Raw genomic sequence first — 21,285 nt, 5'->3', positions numbered from 1 at the left:
TCAATCTAGCTGGGACCTCAAGAGCTGCTGTGTTTAGAGTAGCACCGTTCCAGCAGACTGTGCGCCTCTTTATACGCTGCTCCTGCAGGCCAAAGCTGCAACTACACATATGGGAATGCAACATGCTCTGCTAACTGCTATGGAAATAAAATGCACAGCACAGCTGCCGCATCGGGGTCCGGACCAAATGACTTCGAGGTCCACATCCGAGTCCGGACTTTAAACAAACAGGCCACCGTTTTTCCATGCTGAGATATGTTCTTACTTGAGCTTAGACGAGTTGATGCGTACCTGTCTGGTCTTTGTGCGTGCCCGTGGAAGAGCGTGGTCGCTTCTAACTCCACCCCGTTTGGAGTTATAGGAATATGCTGGGAGAGGCCAAATGCTAACAACATCTTTGGTTGTTTTGTGTGACTGAATGCAAGCACAAAGACCAGACACATCAACTCGTCTAAGCTCAGGTAAGAACATATCTCAGTATGGAAAAACGGTGGCCTGTTCCTTTAAGAAGGCCTGCTATAGCATGAATGTTGCTTTTTTGGCACTGATTATTTTCAAAACCACGCTGGGAATGGAAAGGGGAAAAAAGCCTGTGTGTAAAAACAGAGAGTGAGTCACTGATTCCAGCTTTAGTGCGGTTTGAGCAGAATTCCAATCATTAGCAGCAGCGGAGCGAAAAGACATAAGGCCAGAAGAGGACTTGGTTTTGAAACGTGATAGTGTTATATCTGGAGGGAACTTCACACAAGCAACAGCTGGGTCTGAGAGGCAGGAGCGACACCCAACATAGTTTTATAGATGAACATGAACCAGTGGATGTTATGGCTGGACTCCAGTGTGGGTCAGTTCAGTTCAGTTCTAACAAAAAACAATTCCTGAAAGAAAAAAATGTGTCCTTCACCTTCATAAACTATGAAGGTGACCTTGACAAAGATGCCGATAAATGATCTCTTCATAGTCAAACAAAGGAAGTCATATGAAGCTGGCAGCAAAATGTCTCCAAATCCAGGATATTCAAGCGATGACTACACCAAGTTTGTTTTTGATGAGGGAAATGCATTATAACAAGTTTGAACGCTCAAAAGGGTTCTTTGCACATTATGTCTCCTTTAAAAGTCATACACAAATAAAGTCAGTGACAAGAAAGGCCTGAGGGTTGTATTGAAAAGTCATTAACTCTGTAGCGGGACGCCAAATCATGCAAGAAACCGGGAGCTGGGGGTCCTTCATCAAAACGCTCCCCATCAGCCGCAGGTAGACAAGACGCAATAAGCCGCACAGCTGTTGGAGGTGCAAAACACGGGCATTTCTCAGGGTTTAAACAGCTCCACATCTGTCGGAGCTGGAGCCCGGGCACTTTATACATAGCTTATTACAGCGTTTCACGGCGATGATCTTATCCCCGAAATGCCAATGCTTCAGCCTCTAACGTCTCTGTTCTAAAGGTCCCCAGAAATGATTACTTTCAGGAGGAGGGGGTTTAAGAAAGCTCCTGTTTATTGTCCACATTCTCAATTGGTTTAAGATGGTGAAGGCATCGGGAACGTTTGGCTGTAGATCGACACAAACATGATGAACTTTTCCTTCCAGTTAAATACTTTGAATTTACTGAATGGTCTTGTTTATATTTTTGGACTAAATGCCTCCACTGACTCACTCACTAATTGCAATGTTGGCTCCATTGCAATTTGATCCATTACAACACTGCCATTTTCCCTGTCAGCAACAACAAACAGTTAATTACTCATGGCAAAAGCACTTAATGTGGATCTACATAGCTGGCTGCCGGTTTCTCTGTGAGGCAGGATCAAGTATGACTGATTGCACACGTGAAACCACCTCCAGCTGGTACTTTTACAACTGCTTACAACTTGCTTTTGTTTCCCCCTTTCTTTTCGCTGCCATCAAATCAGAAATGACGGCGTATAAGAAGGACTACACGGTTCTGCCTCAAATGCAAACAAACAATTTCAAGTGTGCTCCTTTTTTTCCTGAGTACATCCTTGTCCATGTTCAAAAGCTGGTTGTTTTCCTCTCCGTCTAATCATATAAACGGCTCTTAAGTTGATTTGGGCAGATGCAGCGCGTTGTTTACACTATCGTAATCACAGCCCTCCATTCACAGGCAGCACTCAATTAGGCTCAAAGTGTGACAACGTCAAAACAGTCCTCACTCCTTCGAGACAGAAACTACGGCTTAATGATAATAATTATGGCGCGATCAAAAAGTGCATTTGTCAGTAAAGAGCGAAGAGATGTTGTGACAAGCGATCAGATACAGCAGAGGCCTAGGCGAGCTAATCAAAACTTTTTTTTTTCCTATTTCCTTTATTTAGAGAAGTGCTGCTGTGACCTCGTGTGAACTTCCTGACTATACTAAAAATAATGGAGAAAGGGAGGGTGGGAGGCAGGAAGGAAGGAAGGCAGGAAGGAGGGAAGGAGGGAAGGAAAGAAGGGTGGAAGGCGGGGAGGGAGGGAGGCAGGCAGGAAGAAAGAAAGAAAGAAAGAAAGAAAGAAAGAAAGAAAGAAAGAAAGAAAGAAAGAAAGAAAGAAAGAAAGAAAGAAAGAAAGAAAGAAAGAAAGAAAGAAAGAAAGAAAGAAAGAAAAAAAAGAGGGGAGGGAGGATGGAAGGAAGGAATGAAGGGAGGGAGGGAGGGAGGGAGGGAGGGAGGGAGGGAGGGAGGGAGGGAGGGAGGGAGGAAGGAAGGAAGGAAGGAAGGAAGGAAGGAAGGAAGGAAGGAAGGAAAGAAAGAAAGAAAAAGCAAGAAAGGAAGGAAGGAAGGAAGGAAGGAAAGAAAAAGGAAGGAAGGAAGGAAGGAAGGAAGGAAGGAAGGAAGGAAGAAAGGAAGGAAGGAAGGAAGGAAGGAACGGCTACACACATCTGCGCCAAAGCTCCTCCGCCGACCATCACCATTCATTCCCCCACACACATTTCTTTTTAGTGGTGGAACATACAAACCCCACACAGAAAGTATCCTCCGGATATCGAACCCGGGACCTTTTAGCTGTGAGGCACAAGTAACCGCAGCGCCACAGTGTCACCCAAATATCTCAGATGGCTCGCCCTTTCGCCTTTAGCCTGGGGCGCTGCTAAAAGGGACAAGTGTAGTACCAGGGGAAAGAGAAGTTAAGGTCCTGAAAAAGTTTCTTGATTAATGACGACAGGTCTCGCTCAGAAAATAGTATTCTTATAGATTGCATGAACATTCTGTTTTTCACAACGTGTTTGAGTAAAACTAATTCTATTTGAGTAAAAAGTGCATTATGTAAAGCAATTAGCATTTCAATGGCTTATTATGCAGTACTAAAGCGTCTTTAAATAACCCAGCATCTGTCTTCAAAACACAGCTGAAGTGCCATGTGTCAGAGATACAGGCAGGGTAATTATAATTTAATGCAGATCCACTTTGAAATTGAATAGGAAAATAAACCGCATCCTGAATGTTTACAAAATCTCCACAATGCGGGGCAAGGCGCTTCCTTGTTAACCTTTCGACCGCCGCTCCGGATCTGTGCATAGAGAGAGAGTTATTTCGGCGGAAGACAAACAAATCATTATGTGTCCAATACGACTGCCGGGAGTGCCCTTCAAGGAGATTTGTTTAGTCTCTGAACAATTAAACAGTGTGGCACAGAGGGACAGGGATGCGCCGTTTCACTTAAAAAGATTCACACTTTTTGAGGTGACTTACGAGTTGGTAATGATGTCGTGCTGCAAATGGGCAAATACATTATATTTGATAAGAGGCGAGGCAAGAATTATATCCCCGGACTTTGCATTTCTGAACATCATCAGACATCCGTGGCCATCCTGTAGGTTCATTTGTATGTTAACCACTTTCATGTAGCCTGCATTCACATTCATGTTCTCTAAAGCACTTTGTGTATTTAGGTGTATTTCATGCCAAGGTTATGCCTGGGGAATTAGACCGCACAGTATATTGATTGAACAGACTTTTGTGCAGAGTAATCTATTTCATGTAGTACTGACTGAATGCACTGCTTCTCCCGTTAACATACTTCACACAATGCAACAATGAATGTCACTCAGAATTAGATCAGTGTTTCTCAAATCGTGGCACATGGGGATTCTTCATGTGCTACTAAGTGTCATCTACTACAGTGGTTCTCAACAGGTGGTGTCGGGACCCAACATTGCAAAGAATTAAATTTGCTAGACCTAATGTAAAATACTGTCTTTTTCTTCCAATATATAGATGCATATAAAGTTGAACTCATGACAAAAAATCAAATAACAACAATTTTAAGATTGCCAGAAAACCACAATTGCAACTTTGCTGCCACCGGGTAGGTGTCACCAATACACATTACACACTGATAGAATCACGGAGAAGAAGCCAACAGGCTAATGGGCAAAGCTAACAGCGGGCTAGCACCACTTAAACAGTATTTACAGCCAAGTTTGAGTGTAATTGCATGTAGAATATCCCTCTCTCCCTTTGTCTTTTCTGTCAGCTTATCATTTACTCTCAAGGACAATTAATGAGTAAAAAATTGTAACATGCTACGACACCTACAGTGGGCATGAGTTACCTAGTACTGCTTTAAGTGATGCAATATCTGTATCGCAAGAAGCCACAATATATCGTAACATCAGTACAGTCTTCATTTGACTGAAATCGACACATTTTTTGCAAACTCAGCCAAATACAAACAATGCATTGAACTTGAAAATGTGTAAAAGTTCAGTTTTAGTTGAACATTTACTAATTTTGCTATTATTATTATAGTCTTGTCCAGTTACTTCAATATCTTTCAGCCCTACTTTCAGGAGATAAATATTGAAATAAATGTTTTCTAAGAAATTTTGGACTTTTAGGTCCCAATCCACCAGTAAAGAAACACGGATACAGTACAACTGAAATCACAACGATCTCAGTTCTTTAACTATTCTAATGGTCAGGACTATCACGCTATGTGTATATTATACTTTTTTTTTTAAGTTAGAATATCAATATAATAAAATAATATAATAAGTTAGGACTTATTTTGTCAATAAGAGATGAAAAATCAGTCAATGTGTTTGGGTGCAGTACAATCCCTTGCCCTTTAATGGTACGACTATAGGCGGGGCTCGAAAGCTAGTCTTGTTTTGGTGAAATGTTACAGTAACAGGCCTCTGCGTCTCCCATAGTAACCTCCCTGTCATCACCCGGAGGCGCTGAATGCAGACGTGATTAGCTGCAATTTCCCCAAACAAAAAAAGCCACGCAACTCCTCTGGGAGAGTGCGACTGGCTACTGCCCAACCACCTACAGCCACACAACCACCTGCTTCACTTTCACGGTCCTCAATGGGCTGTAACATTGTCCGACTGTCAGGTACTGTATAAGCTCCACTAATCCAGATGGGAAGATCAGGCGCTGTTATTGAGATACTCCCTATAGAGACACAACAGTTAGTCCACATCCCGAGAGGACAGGCTTATTTAGCGAGAAGCAATCACCTGCAGCAATAAACCTGCCAAAGTGCATTATCTTCTACTATACCGCCGTGTACCGACTTTGTAGTACCTCGCCAAATCGCACCTTTGAGGTCAAATAATTTTACAGCTCAATGGATCCGTGGCAATACATAGTAGACATATAGTAAACAACAAAAGGAATTTAGCCATGTTGCTGGTGCCTTTTCACGGGGATTGGGGCTATTATGAGAGCATTTGTATGTATAGGTTGTGAGTGAACGCAGCAGTAGTAGCTGGCATTAGAATTTAGCGAGCAGACAGCTAGAAATGTACCACTAAACGTCAGCTTTGAGCCCAGTCGGGTTTTGGATAGCGCCATTAAGGAATCCTATTACACCGCTTTAACTACTTTCCCTGTTGTAAAGCTCACACCATTAGCTCACAAACATGTTTATTTGGAATGTTTAAGATGTGCGGCAAAGTACTTGAGCTTTGGTTGCCTTCATGCATGAGTTTCTAAGTTTATATACAGTAAATTGCATGGGGGAAAAAATACATTAAAGACAGATTTGAGCCTGAAGGATGCAGAGTGAGAGTTTCTGTGGCCAAAACAGAAAATCCAATTGCAAACAGTGTCAACACAAGGGCTGCAAAGATACACGGAGCTGCTTGTGAACAGGTGCACATGGAGAGTAGCATATAATACTTAGGGTGACCACTTTCCAACTTAAAAACTAGGACACAAGGAATTCAGGGCAGGAGAGTCAAACGTTGACTTTGTCTTTTCTCTCGCTGATAATAAAACGGCTTGTTATGGACATGCATTGAGGTGATAGCCGTGGAGATTTTTACTTGGGTGTAATAATTGACATCCACGTGGCCCAAAAGCATTGATTTTCAAGCAATGTGTGTCACTTTGGGGATCACTTTGGCCAAAAACCGGGACACCTGGGACTTGGATAGATCACTGGTGTTGGAGGAATCCAAGGGGACACGGGACAAAGAGCTCAAAAGAGGGATTACCCCACGTAAACTGGGATACATGGTTTCCCTATACATACAATGCTGCTATATGCCCTGCAGTGTTAGCTTTACAGTCTAGTTACGATAATGATAAAACGTTTGTAAAAATATACAGATAAAGTTATGGAAGAAAATAATATATTCATGATATTTTTTAAATCACACAAAAATAAATAAACATAAGATGACCATTAGTATTTCTATAGTTAAATATAGGCCAGGCATCAGCAGGCCATGGGCACATGCTGAAAGGTGGTTTCAACTGAATATGCGTAATTTATGTACAACATGTACAAAAGGCCAGGATGAATGAAGTGTGTGAATGAATGAATGGTGGTGGTCAGAGGGACTAACACAGATGTGTGCAGTCGTGCTTCTGTCAGTCTACCCCTGGGGTTAACTGTAGCTACATAGCTTACCAACATCAAGAACTTGTGTCCTGTGAAAAGCGCTAAACAAAATAAAGCTTCGATTTAGGCCTGTCACGACAACAAATTTGAACTTTGCTATATTGACGCAGGAAAGTATCGCGATAAACGATATTATTGACTCTAACGATACTCGATACAGTCAACTCTGACATACTGTCTGACACACTGTCAAATACCGCACAAGCTGCAATAAACATGAAATATATTGAAACTCAATTTGCTTCAGTGAGAAATCAAAGTTTTACAAAGACAAAATGGTGGGAAATGCTAATAAACGTACAGACGATAAACATCGAGCCCAAAAATGTATCATCTACCTGTTTTTTATTGAACGATAAGTCGATATAGTATTTATCGTGACAGCCTTATTCCATTGGGGTAGCCCTGGTTCAGTCATCATTTAATTCACAACAAACACGCTAAAATGATTGTGGCTTTTATTTTCAGGAAAAATTTCAATCCAAAAAGGTATCAGCCTCTGATGATGATCTATGCTTTACACAAGGCAACAGATTAAATAGTGTTAGAACGACTACACAGAACTATCAGAGGGACCCGCACTCTTCCATGTCTTAACTTAAGCCACCAAAGCACATTTATCTGCATTACCATTGAGACTGGGCGGATTACAGCTAAATTCACTTTGCGACAGACACCATCATAATAATACCTCCTGTTCTAGCAATACTTTTCCAAACATGTCCTTTCAAAGTCTTTTCTTTATTGGTTCATGCTATAGGGGAAAGACTGATAGAGGCACAGGGACAGACAGTCCTAAATGTCTTTCAGCATATCATTCATCTAACACAGAATGCTCCAACAACTGCCTGGCATGCTAAGTGGATGCTAATAGCTTGTGGATGTTTCAGATGTAGAGTCATGTCGTACATTAGGAGCAAATGGCACCGTAGTTTACACTCGACCTTCACACAACCCGTTTCTATAGATACTCTCAATGTAGGCCCGTTGTTAGTTCTGATGATTACTTACAAACATTTACAAAGACATCTATAGTACTAAGAACAGAACATATCATTTAGGTGCAGCACTTAAAGGAATAGGCCACCGTTTTTATATACTAAGATATGTTCTTACCTCACTTTAGTCGAGTTAATATATCCCCGTCTGGTCATTGTCCGTGCGCTCTGTCACGCAAACGGAGCACATACGCAGCCTCTCCCATATGTGACATAGCTCCGAAAAAGCTCACGATAGAAGCTACCAAGCTCTTCCACGTGTTCCCTATTTAAATAAAGTTACGTGAAGTGTTTTCATGCGAAGTATATTTACACAGAAATGTAACGTGTCGATTTTATAAGCAAATAAAAAGGGGGACTTTATTGTGAGGCGTAATGATACGAGGAGTAAAACGTCCGCGTAGTAACTCCTAAAGACTTCCCCCGCTCACTTCCGTCAATAACCTTTAGGAGTTACTGCGCGGACGTTTTACTCCTCGTATCATTACGCCTCACAATAAAGTCCCCCTTTTTATTTGCTTATAAAGTCGACACGTTACATTTCTGTGTAAATATACTTCGCATGAAAACACTTCACGTAACTTTATTTAAATAGGGAACACGTGGAAGAGCTTGGTAGCTTCTATCGTGAGCTTTTTCGGAGCTATGTTACATATGGGAGAAGCTGCGTATGTGCTCCGTTTGCGTGACAGAGCGCGCGGACAATGACCAGACGGGGATATATTAACTCGACTAAAGTGAGGTAAGAACATATCTTAGTATATAAAAACGGTGGCCTATTCCTTTAAGACACATTTCACATCATAATCCTACTGTAGTATGAATATGAATATAGGACTACACTTTGCTCTATGCTACTCTGCATGACGAGAATTCAAGTGGTCATTCTGGAGCCCTAAGCTGTAAACATAAAACACAATTTTGCATGAGACTTACATAACCTATTGACCCACTTTTAGACTTTCTGACAAGCCGAATAAAAATCACGTGGAAAACCAACAATCCCGCAAGTTGTACGTTTCTAAATCTCACAGCTAAACCTCACGGATCACAAATGTGGAACCATCGCACATAATCTCATTGACAAACTGCAGCATTTACTCCTGACCGGGACACATTATGCAAATGTATGTTCAAAAAGGAATAAGGCCAGAGGGATGGGACACTTATCCAGTTCAGAAAACATTTAGCAAAAGCTCCACACAGCTGTGTCCCATATCCTCTAAAATGGCTCCAAGGTTCAGCACATGAGCGGAGTAGACCATCCTGGGCAGCCGTAAACAGGCGAGCCACAGAGTGAATCAAAAATTAACAACCCTCCAGTAAAACAAGTCCATTAGATAAATTATAAGGAAGTGGGCGCTGGATTGAAGCCATTGGGTATCTTGATATAGGGCTTCCTTTAGTATTCACCTTATATCACCAAAGCAGGACACAGATCAAATATATTCAGCAGTGAAATATTAATACCCCGTCCCTGGGCAAAAGGTTACGCGCCCCACAGCGGTTCAATAAGAAGGAAAAACTCCAATAGCAATAACGACCCGCCTCGTAAAAGCGACGACAAAACTTTCAAACTCCTGAAGCAGCACGAAATCTGCAGCGATACAACAACTTAGGGAAGGGCACGTGATTGGGAAGCGGTTGTACGAAGCGTAATGTAGCTACATCCACATACAGTGCGTGCGTAAAACCCGGGCTCGATTCATGAAAGACGGCGCGACAAAACGACGCAAACGGAAACAAGCAGGTCTTACCATTACGTTCCCCTGCATTTTCGCAGTTTCGATGAGACTTTTCTCCTTCATTGTTTGTCCGCCTCGATTATCTTCGGATGCGCTGCGCTGGAAACCTATTTGAAGAGTTGGTTGTTGTTTGTTTTTTGCTTCCCCCCGTTGCACAAAGCAAGTGGTTCTCAGTCGCCAGCGTTTGTTGCGAGTCACTTCTTCTTCGTAAATGGGAGGGCTGCTTTACAAGCCCCAAAAACGATTGATTAGTGCGAAAGGGGGAAAGAGAAAGCGCCAGACTCGACGAAAGAAGAAGAAGAAGAAGAAGAAGAAGAAGAAGAAGAAGAAGAGGGAGAAGAAGAGGTCTGTCCAGTTTCGTTACTGCGGTTTCCTGGTTGTCCCGAGTATAAGATTAAAAATAAATAATGATAAATAAATAAAAAAATCCAGCCACGATCGCAATTCAAAGCCACGGGGACGCTTTAGCCGAGGCTTAATTCGGCGAGGGGGAAGAAGAAAAAAAAAAAAAAATCCCTTCTCGCTTTTAGTCGTCACGGGAGTATTGACAGTCAGCGCGTGCACTGCCAGAGATCCCCCGGGACGATTTATCCCACACATGTGCAGAGAAGAGCCGAGTCATTGGGGGGGGAAAAGACGTTTTTTTCACGGTTTGAAAACATCGTGGCGCAACAATAGCCTCAAAGTCAGTTTTATTATGCAACATTTCAATAGAAAGTCAGTAGCCTGGATAGTAGGACACTTTCTATTTAATGTGTTCCCATTTCGTCTACGGTTTCAATGCTTTTGCTGCTTTTGGCTTTCATTAACTTTTAATGTTATCTTGCATTGTGTCTTTTACCGTGTAATTAGATCTGATGCATTTTCATTGCCTCGTGAAGTTTGAAAGGTGCAATATAAAGTTTATCATTAGTGTTATTCCTGCTGCTACTGGTGCTGCGACGCTTCAGTGGTACTGTAGTATAGTATAGTGCAGTAGAAATAACAGTAATGATGAACTTTATATTGCGCCTTTCAAGCTTCACGGTGCAATCAAAATGTATCAGACCTAATCACACTGTAAACGACATACTATAAGAAAGACAATGTAAAAAGATGATGAAAGTAAAACGCAGCAAAAACTACAGTATCTCCACTTGCTCATCTGAACAATCACTCTTTTAATCTATAACCTGTCTCGGATTAGGAAATGCTGATGACAGATTGACAAATGCACAGGCGCTGTCCATGGTGCTGAGACACTGCAGTAGTGGAGACGTACTCAGTTTCATTGAAAACTTGTAACATGAGTAAAACATGAAAAAAAGACGCTAAAAGCATTAAGGTGCACAACACATAAAATGAAAGTAAAGCAAAAAATGACTTGACACAAATGAAAAAGTTACACACATGTTATTGATACAACATCCACCACTTTTTCCTTCCCCATTAAAGGAACAGGCCACCGTTTTTCCATTCTGAGATAATGTTCTTACCTGAGCTTAGACGAGTTGATGCGTACCTGTCTGGTGTTTGTGCGTGCCCTCATTCATGCAAAACGACCAAAGATGTCGTTAGCATTTGGCCTCTCCCAATGTGTTCCTATAGCTCCAAAAGGGGGTGAAGTTCGAGGCTACACAAAGACCGCACAAAGACCAGACAGGTATATATGAACTTGTCTAAGCTCAGGTAAGAACATATCTCAGTATGGAAAAACTGTGGCCTGTGAAGGAAAAAGTCAAATACAACGACCTGATATCAAAAAATACAACCTGTTATGGGCTGTTGCCTTTCCTGCGACACATTTTGACACTTTCTATATAGGTAGCAGGCTATTCCCATCCCTCCTGCTCAACAAGTTCTGTTCACTCAGCAGCAGCAGCCTCCTCGGCCGTGAATAGTGCAAACATCTTGTCCCGTGTAAATCCCATTATAGAAGTGCCTGGTATTAATTACTGTGATACAGCTGTCAAAACAGCCAAATGGGACAAGAGCACTCTCTCCACTCCTGCTGGCAGCTCACATCACTGCCAAATGCCTGAAAGCTGCACTAGGTCAGCATATTTTGCATTGTTATAGCACCATTCGGTTTTACCTTTTAGCGTTCTTGAGCGCTAACCACCGTGGCACCAACAGTGTGAGGAAATACTGCATTTTGATATAATGTATGTATGCTAAAACTGTGTCAAACTGCACTGTGTATATCTTTTGAAAGTGGCATGCTATCTCGCCGTCAACATAACTGCACACACAAAAGCTTATCTGGACTCTTTTTGACCCCTGTAGCTAAAATTACCTTGGCTCGAACCTACAACGCCATCTCCAGTCTTCCTGTGTGCTCCTATTCACAACATGTTACGCCAAGTTGGTATCTGTCATGCACAGGTGCCACTGCCAAGGACATCTGCAGCGACAATACTGGCCCGGGCCTCCGCAATCGGCAACTGTTGCGCCTGAGAAAAAAAAAAAAGAGCCGAAATTGTTCAGCCCGGGATGAGGGACGGCTTGTGTCCCGCGAAGCTCCATTGAAAAGAATCGCGGGGAGCAGAAGCGACAGAGCGGCGTGAGGGCTGTGCTGGCGGGAGAGGAGGTCTGTCCAATATGGAGCTACGCCGTGCCAGGAGCGGATTGCTGAGTGTGTGTGTGTGTAAGGGGGGAAAAAACATAATTTAACTAAGTTTGCCTCAGAACTGCCCAGACATCAATATACGGGATAATGAATGGTAATGTGTTGTGTCTGCAGGTGATAGCCAAGAGTGTTATTAGAACATGGACAGGCTGTAAAATGGGATTATTTCCTTGTCAGCACTCACTCTCCAACTGTTTGAGCTAGCTTAGCGTACAGTAGTGTAGTTATAATGTTCTCCTGCTGAGCGAAAACCTGGCAGCGCTTGTCTCATTAGTCTTCTGTTAATTAAAATTACACATTCATGCGGAATAGACCAGGAGTTGAGACTAGCTGCACACATGACGGACAAACTGCTGGCGTTCACGGTTTTCACCCACTTCGATGCTAAACTCACCTAAAAGCCTATGATAATAAAGCAACAAGAGAGAGGGAGTTCAGCTTCAGCCTGGTGGTTGAAAATGTCTTTCAGTCAGCTGGACCTGGCCCGTAGACTCAGCAATCTCTTCTCTGCAAACTTAAAATACACACCGCCTGACCAAAAAGAAGTCACCACAAAAAATAAAAGGTCACACGCTCTAATATTTGGTTGTAGCGCATTTAGCTTAGATTGGGTCACGCTTTACGGTGGCGTCGTTTCTATAAGCTTCTGCAATGTTAAAGGAACAGGCCACCATTTTTCCAACATTTGTCCAAAATTAAACATGTCAATTTGCTAAGCTGATAACAAGGGGCACTATATTGGAATGTTTAAATATTGCACTGATTGAATGTTTCTCCATAGATTTATATGGGAAATCGTAATTTCAAGCGCAATTTCCTCAAAAGGCATTTTTCTCTCATTGGGGCAACAACATCTCGACATCAGTAGCTCCTACAGACTTAAAATTGTCCAGCCTTGGATTGAACAATATTTGGAAGATTTTTTCAGAGGGATTTTTTATGCAAAATCGACTTTTTCAAGCTTTGCATCATGTTATTATGTCATTCCCTCAATAAAAACTTGCCTGAAGTGTTGCCATGGCACATTCACGTATTTTTGAGTAATCTGTAAAAACTCTGATGGCGGCCATTTTAGGGATAGGTTTACCTGAGTCCTTCTAGGAACGCCCCAACCTCCTGGAGACGCCTCCGAGCTTTCGTCACCAGCCGAGTAACCAACCACTGCTCCTCAGCAGAACCCCCTCCCCACTGATGCCACAGACAGCGTGTGGAGGGGGCGTGTCGGAAAGGGTCAGAGGTTCTTAAAGAGACAGAGGCCTATTTCAAGACATTCGCTGCAGCCATTTTGAGAGAGCAAATTTATACAAGGCAGTTATTTTAATTTACTGCATTTACAGACCAACAGAAGTTTTGGTCATCATTGTAGTGTGCTATAGACTGGTGCCATGTGATTGAAAAAAGCATACGACCCCCTCTTTAATATCTAATTTCTAGCCTGAGTTTTGAATGTTAACAAACGAGGCAAAATTTACATTTTTACAGTTACAGTTTATTATAAAACTAAACAAGATATCCAAAATCCCCTCTGAAAAAAAAAAAAAAACATACATTTGAATCTGGCTCAATCCATCATTCAGTTTTCGTTGCCGGAATAATACGACATTTTGGGCATTTTTAGGCATATAACAAATTATTTTTATATGACACATATAACACATAACATGACTCATATTAATGCCAGTAATCTACAGCAGAAGTGTCAAATTGATCTTTTTTAATTTAAAAAAAATTCCCTATTCACCTACAGTCTCGCCTTAAATACGGAAAATGTATGGCCCGTTGGTCCCATAGAGGAGAGGAGGAGAGGCTAAATGCTAACAACAGCTTTGTTCTTTTTGCGTGACTGAGCGCACGTGTAAAGACCAGACAGGCACACATCAACTCGTCTCAGCTCAGGTAAGAACATATCTCAGTAAGGAAAAACAGTGGCCTGTTCCTTTAAAAGATCTAGTGCTGCAGTAATATTTCACCAAGATCTTGACTTGATCATAGGGGAGTCATCTGCGCAAAGCCTTCTCCAGCACATCCCAAACATTCTCAATGGGGTTAAGATCCGGACTCTGTGGCGGCCAATCCGTGTCTGAAAATAATGTTTCCTGAATCGCTCTTTCACAACGTGAGCCTGATAAGTCATCTTGGAATATGTTCAAAGATGTACGATTACACAGTACACAGTCACCTCACCTTTTGGTTACACGTAAAGGAACCATTAAATTAATTCTTCATTGTAAGTATTGGGACTTTCATGCTTTTGCTTTTTGGGGGATATGCAAACAGAGACGTTCGAAGTGGACTCTGGACTCTTCTCAAAAGCCTCTTCACACTCATCCGTCTCGTCTCTGGTAATCAAGCTGCTTTTTACAGATGAGTGCACAGAAGCCTCCGGGACAACTTTGAAAACCTCTGCCAGAATGGAAAACTCTCAGAACTTACACAAACAGGTTATTGGTTCAATTATGTTCCCATTGATAAAGTAACGGCGTGTCATTGTGATGTTTTATCATCACATGACCTTATCTAACAATATAACATAATGACGGCTTTTTCTTTTCACAGTTATTACAGGGGCCTATGAGAAATGTCGAAAAATAGACTAAATTTGTAATGATGCCTATTCATATCTGCGCCTCGGGAAATTTGTGCCACTGAGATAAGTTTTACACAGTCAAACTGAGCTGGAAAGAGGGCCGACACAATGTTTGCACGCAGACCAAGAAAAGCTATAGCCAACAACTTTGTCAATTGTGTTTGTTTATTCATGTGGGATTGTACATGCACCAGGACCAGATGGAGATTTCTTGAGATAGAAGTGATTAAACCAGTCCAAATGACAGATTGATTGGTCCGAATCCCCGGCGAAGTCCACAGTCCTGCTCCATATTCGAGTGACAGCAGTTTTCCGGGGACAATAAACTCCTGTGACACCTCCACACAGCACCGATCAATGACTCCATTAAGGGCTTAATTACAGTGTGGGGTACTGTAATAACCGCGGGCGTCGCTCCCTCCGGCTGTCGGGACAAACAGCAGAAGTTAACAGTTCGGTTGTCACAATCATTCCGGTTTTGGCCAATGTTGATGCAGTGTGTGACATCAATGCCAATACAATGTAAATGCAATAAGGGTGCGCTAATAAAGTACAACCTGAGCCCAGAGGGGACCCTATTGAGCACTTTTTTTAGGAAAACCAGAGCACCGAAGAAAATCTAGGAATCAAACCAGGGACTGATTGCGCTAATTGTTGCTCCATCATGCCACGTATAAAAGTATCCATTATATCCATTCAGAAGTGCAGGGCTTGATTCAGGGATGTTATTCTGTTAATCTTCGTACATGCAAATCAAGCATTTAACTTACATAAAAAATGTTATACAACGTTGGATGGCAATTAGACTTTGCCTGTAATGGATTAATTTGAGTTTGGATATATTTCTGTTTGGCTCATCGTACTCATAGCTACAATCTGTACTAGAGTGCTGCAACCCGTCCGACGTCCGACGGGACCCGTCGGAACCCGACGGGCTCGGTCGGACTCGGACAAATATTTAGAACTTATTTTCGGGCTCGGTCGGACTCGGACACATCAGCACGATAATAAAAAATTAAAATAAAATGGGTCTGTTTCATTTCATGCATTGCAAGCGTTCATTTGTCAAAAAAACTAAATAAATAAATAAATAAAAGATGCGGCATTTAAACCCGCTTATGCACTGCGCAGTGCGCACGCAGTAATGCTTTTAAGAAGTTGTGAACTGCTGTGACAACGAAACACGTGTAGTGACCGCACAGGCAAAACTGTTGCTCCGCGTGCGTGCGTGCGTGCGTGCGGCCGTGCGTGCTCCGCTCATCTGTGTTGACGTTCCGAATGCCTTTTGATGGATAAAATCGGACTTTTTCCACACAAACAATATAGTATCCTACTGTGTCATTAGGCTTATGGAAATATTGTGATTTTAAATGTGTCGGGTTCGGTCGGACTCGGACACAAATATCTTAATGCTTGTCGGGCTCGGTTCGGATTTGATCACTGCTCTGTCGGACGAGGGCCGGGCTCGGACAGAAAAAAACGGCCCGATCCGCACTCTAATCTGTACCCACCTTTAATGCCCGACACATAACTCGAGCCAATTTGGTGCATAGTACACAGTTACAAGTACACGTAATCACATTAAAGTGCAAGGTTTATGCACCTGTAACTATAACGTGTAGTTACTGGTGCATATAGATGTGCCAGCTTTATAAAGTTTCATAAATTGAGGAAAATGGCCGCCTAACTAATGCACAAATACACTTTACCTAATGTGTAACTGCACAAGAGCGCGGGCTATAATCTAAAGTGAAATGCTATGTACACCTTTGTTAAATCTTACACTTGAATGTGTAATTTCCTGTACTTACAAGTGTAAATACTTTCTTGTTACCTGTACCTACACATGGAACTTGCATTATCTTGGGTCTCTACGGACACCATAAGACTTAATGAAAAGGAAGCTTGCAGATTAGTTATTGTCTTTAGAAAACTGTTTTGCGGTCAGTGAAAAAGTCGTTGGTCCTGACATTCTAGGTTATCAATTAGGTTGACGCCTGCTGAAAAAATGCAACCCCTGGCCATTCAAACAGATTTGGCAGTTTTAAACAGGACGGTATGAATTTGACGCCTTGCAGCTAATTTGCGCAGCGATCCAAAGTATGTTTGCGGTGTGTCAAACTCTGGTTTTGGTTTTGCATTGGATAATTGGCAGCGATACTCAATCCAGTATTTTTTGGTTGCCTTCCCAAGCTTCTACCTTGGTCGCTTGAACACAGGAGCAGGCCCTGGATAAAAAACAACCAACCACAAATTAAAGGAACAGGCCACCGTTTTTCCATACTGAGATATGTTCTTACTTGAGCTTAGACGAGTTAATACATACATACATGTTTGGTATTTGTGCGTGCCTGTGGAAGAGCTTGGTTGCTTCCACCTTCACCCTGTTTGGAGCTATAGGAATATACTGGGAGAGGCTAAATGCTAACAACATCTTTGGTCTTTTTGCGTGACTGAGGGCACAAGTTTTTTTCATACTGTGATATGTTATTACCTGAGTTTAGAAGAGTTGATACGTACCTGTCTGGTCTTTGTGCGTGCCTGTGGAAGAGCGTGGTGGCTTCCAACTTCACCCCCGTTTGGAGCCATAGGAATATGCAGGGAGAGGCCAAATGTTAACAACATCTTTAGGCGTTTTGCGTGACTGAGGACCAGACAGGTACACATCAACTCATTGATTGATCTTTCATTCCACATATAATTTGCGCACAAAATTGCATTGATAGTATGGAGAGCCCCATCTACGGTATGGGCTTATCTAAACTGCACTTTTTGTAAATTGGGAAAAGCAGCACACCTGGAAGAATCCTGCAAAAAGAGAAAAGCAAATTCTACACAGCAATGCGATGTCCCGTACAGGAATCAAACCCTAAGACCAAAGCCTACACCCACTGCACCCCCATCCTGCACAACCACCAATGAAACGTTCTCGATTGTTTCTCTTGTTCAAAACACATCCAAGCCTCAACCAATGTAAATGTCTCCCCTGTACATGTTTTGAAACCTCTGGAGTGTGAATTAAGCATGCACGTGTCTCCAGCTGCTCTCTCCGCTTTGGGACCTCATCTGTCGTCCCCCGCGCCTCTCCGATACGAGCGAGTTTAAGTGATGAATCTGAACCAGCTTTTGACAAACGCCTGCTGTTCAAGGCAACTCGCTCCCATTAATATTCAGTCGTGCTTGGGGGCCATGCGACAGCTCCGGTCTCCTTAAGTTGGAGAATAATTACTGTAACTTTTCTGCCAGGGAGAAGCTGCTGCGTGTAAGTAAAAAGGCATGCGCGACAATTTAGTGCATGTCACTTTTTATGGTGCGATATGCTGAACTGCAAGAAGTTGAATTTAAGGCCCGGTGTTACTTTCCGGCTAAAAGTCTGTGTGATTTACAAACTGGCAGCACATTGACAGAGTTTAAGATCAACATAAAACGTCAAATAAAGATGCCAAAATGTTTTATAGAGAAAATATAATAAAGTTAGGCAGTCCTCAAAGGGATAGTTTTCATACTAAACACCATGCTCGATCGTGTTGACTATGCTCATCGAAGCCACAAGATTAATGCACACTTTATATGCCAGTGCACCTTCAGTCTTTGCGCCTGAATTCATTACAGATGTAAATGAGCGGTTGATGTGATAGGACATAGGGGAGGAGGTCAGAGGGATGCTCTTATGGAGATTACGGAACGGCCCACCAAGGGAGACGAACAAGTGGCGCCTCTAGTAAGAAAATGCAAGTGCAGTGAATATAAAGTGAGATTTTTCAGTCTGATAAAGTTTGTTTAGCAGACGGATTTACCTTTTTACAGTATTTCTTTAAATGATTATGAGTGAGTGTAGTCGACACTAGCAGTTATGGTCCGCAGGGGACAAAACAGGGAGTTTCTATTGACCAAAAACAGGCTCAAGAGCCTTTACTATCCCAAATGCAACAGTAGGACACAAGAATGCCAAACCGCAATCCTAACAAAATAAAACTAAACACTTAATAATGACAAAATACAGCTGCAGTTCCACATAACACGCTTGTATCCTATCGCTTCGGTCTGAGTCGCCTTGTATCTACTCTACCAAGTAGGCGCTAAAGTTCAGTCGTTGAAGGCGGCGCTCCCACAAATGCACACGCTGGAATACACATTACTGAAGGAAAAACAGCCGCGATGAGAACAATGTGACAATTACTGTCTTTTGGTCGGGTTTATGGAAATATTCAGAGGTGTCAAGGCAAATACTAGAGGAGAGACGCCACTAAAAGACAACTATGAAGTAAGCAACATGCTAAAGTTATGCTAACAGTGGCTAAATGCTAGAATCAGCAAAATCACCTCTTTATCCAGCGGAATGATGTTGTGAAATATTAAATCCGTAATCTGTATGACCTGCATGTTAATAGTGAGGACAGTCCTCTCTTCTCTGGCCAATCCGATGCTAGCAGTCGGTTCATGTCACGGTCCCAAAACCTATGCCCAGTCATCCCGGATTAGTCCTGGCCTGGGCAGTGGGGATGCTCGCCTAACTGAGTAGACCAGGCACTGGGTCCTGGGTATGGCCTGCCAGTGGAAACACCCCAAAACAGTCAGACAGTCACAAGACTCACGTATATTTGATTTTTTTAAGATAAACCATCTGTTTTTCAAGGGGGTCCTGAATTAAAAAAAAAAAGTATTCTCACATACACATAACAGTCACACACTTTTAATATTAATACAATATTAACAATAGGTACAGAGAGATGCAATGCAAAAGAAGAAAGGTTACATGTTGAGTTCAATACATTGTTTGGACATTAGGGAAATGCTAGTAACATTGACATTTTAAAAAATCCTACAAAGATATTGGTAAATTATTCCAATAAAATTGATAGTGAAAGCCTTTCTTACATGTGGCACTCAATAAAGCAGATAGATCAAAGTGCATATGATGACCATATGTTGTGTTAAATTTGTAGCGTAATCATATCGAATGCATTTATAAATTAAAATAATCCTGTGGAGCCATCTTCTGTCTTTCAGTTGTAACCAGTCAAGTGTGTTATACATAAAGTACACTGATGAATAATTACATCGAAGCACAAACCTGCAGAGCGAGTTATATCATTGGCAGTGCTGTATCTTTCTTATGGTTCTTAAACTCGACTTTCTCTCTCTAAAACTAGTATACAACCTACTGTATACTTAACAGCATAAAGCAAAGACCCACTCAAAAGGAAGACAAAAACCTTGGATAAAATTGCCTCAACTACAACAAAGCACTCAGAGAAGAACCAAAGCTCTTACCTAAATTACTTTCAGCGCCTGCCCTTTTACAACCCCATGTGAGAGCCAATGTCAAACTGTTTCCTGTCCAAGATGTCGCCCTCTAAAGCCCAAAGTTGCGTGGATCGATGAAAGATTACATTTAGAGGATGTATTTGCACAACGGGAGGGAGCGAAAGTACCTTGGGACGGACACGCAGATAAGTTTATCCTTGGATTCAACTTTCTTCATTTTGAACTTTATGGGCTGTGATGAAAAGTAAATCTCAAGTATCTGGTTGCAGGTACATTAACCAGCGGATGGCACCCTTTCCCTGAAGTGCCAGCCGCCGACTCCGAACTTTAAGTGCCATCAACATGTGAGTCCCAGTCCGCTATCAAAACCACTGGTCCCGATCGGTGATGCAGAAGTCATTACAGGTGAGTGATAGCTGTATCCTCTACATGTTTCTAAATGTCCCACGCTCGGGCATCGGGGAGTGATGAAGTGATAAGAAGAACGCAACTAAGCTGTTTTTCATTTATACTCATGCGTTTTATACACTGCGCATTTGTCTTTATGAAAAATGCAATCGGTTATGCTAACAGGGGTGGTCATGTTTCCAAGGGTTATTCGTCAAAGCGTTGTCAAGTTCATACGAATGTGGAAAATTAATGGTTGCAATTTATTCAAAGCGAACAGGTAACTAAGGAAGGACAAAGGGGCGACATGTGTTCCATAATAGCTTTTACACTAATGGCATACCACGTTTGATAATGAGTAAGTGATCATACGGTTCAACCTGGCTGATAACCAATTATTGACAATGTAACATGTGCATACTGACATAAAGCACAATGAATCACCACCAATAATATCGACCTATAAGCAAATTAGTGCGCATTTGTATATACAATTCTGGCATGCTATAGTCCAGGGGTGTCCAAATAAAATGTGTCTTTTTGAGGTTAACATTGTGTAGAGGTATGAAACTTGTAGCAAAACTTTAAAAAAGGTAGCAGTCTCTCGCGATGTGTTCCAATTAAGCAAGAATCCTGAGGGCCACCAAAAATTGCCCCCGAGCTGCACTTTGGGCACCCCGCTACAGTGCCACAAGTCACTCCATGAAAGTCCTCGGTTCAGCTGCAGCTGTAGTAGTATTATTAGTACTAGTCATGATGGTAGTAATTATAAAAACAAGGTGTAGTAGCATTAGAAAAGAGATAGTGGTCTTCAAAGTAGTCATGGGGGTAATG

At 42.1% G+C, this 21,285-nt stretch overlaps 1 protein-coding gene across 2 annotated transcripts in view; it reads right to left on the bottom strand.

The window, feature by feature from the left end:
- The window catches only part of dpp6a (dipeptidyl-peptidase 6a), a 340,283-nt gene that overhangs the window by 296,897 nt on the left and 22,101 nt on the right, over window positions 1–21,285 (bottom strand). Inside the window, exon 1 of one of the 2 annotated variants that reach the window (XM_079576574.1) lies at window positions 9,614–9,742. The exons of the other annotated variant lie outside the window; for it this stretch is intronic. Within the exon in view, the coding sequence (XP_079432700.1) occupies window positions 9,614–9,664 (51 nt within the window). The 5' untranslated portion in view covers window positions 9,665–9,742. Of the gene's footprint in view, window positions 1–9,613; window positions 9,743–21,285 lie in introns of those variants that run through there. 2 annotated transcript variants of the gene reach the window in all.

The sequence above is a fragment of the Gobius niger genome, assembly GCF_951799975.1.
Source record: "Gobius niger genome assembly, chromosome: 18".
Taxonomy (NCBI): domain Eukaryota; kingdom Metazoa; phylum Chordata; class Actinopteri; order Gobiiformes; family Gobiidae; genus Gobius; species Gobius niger.
This window is presented reverse-complemented; position numbering and strand designations above follow the sequence as displayed.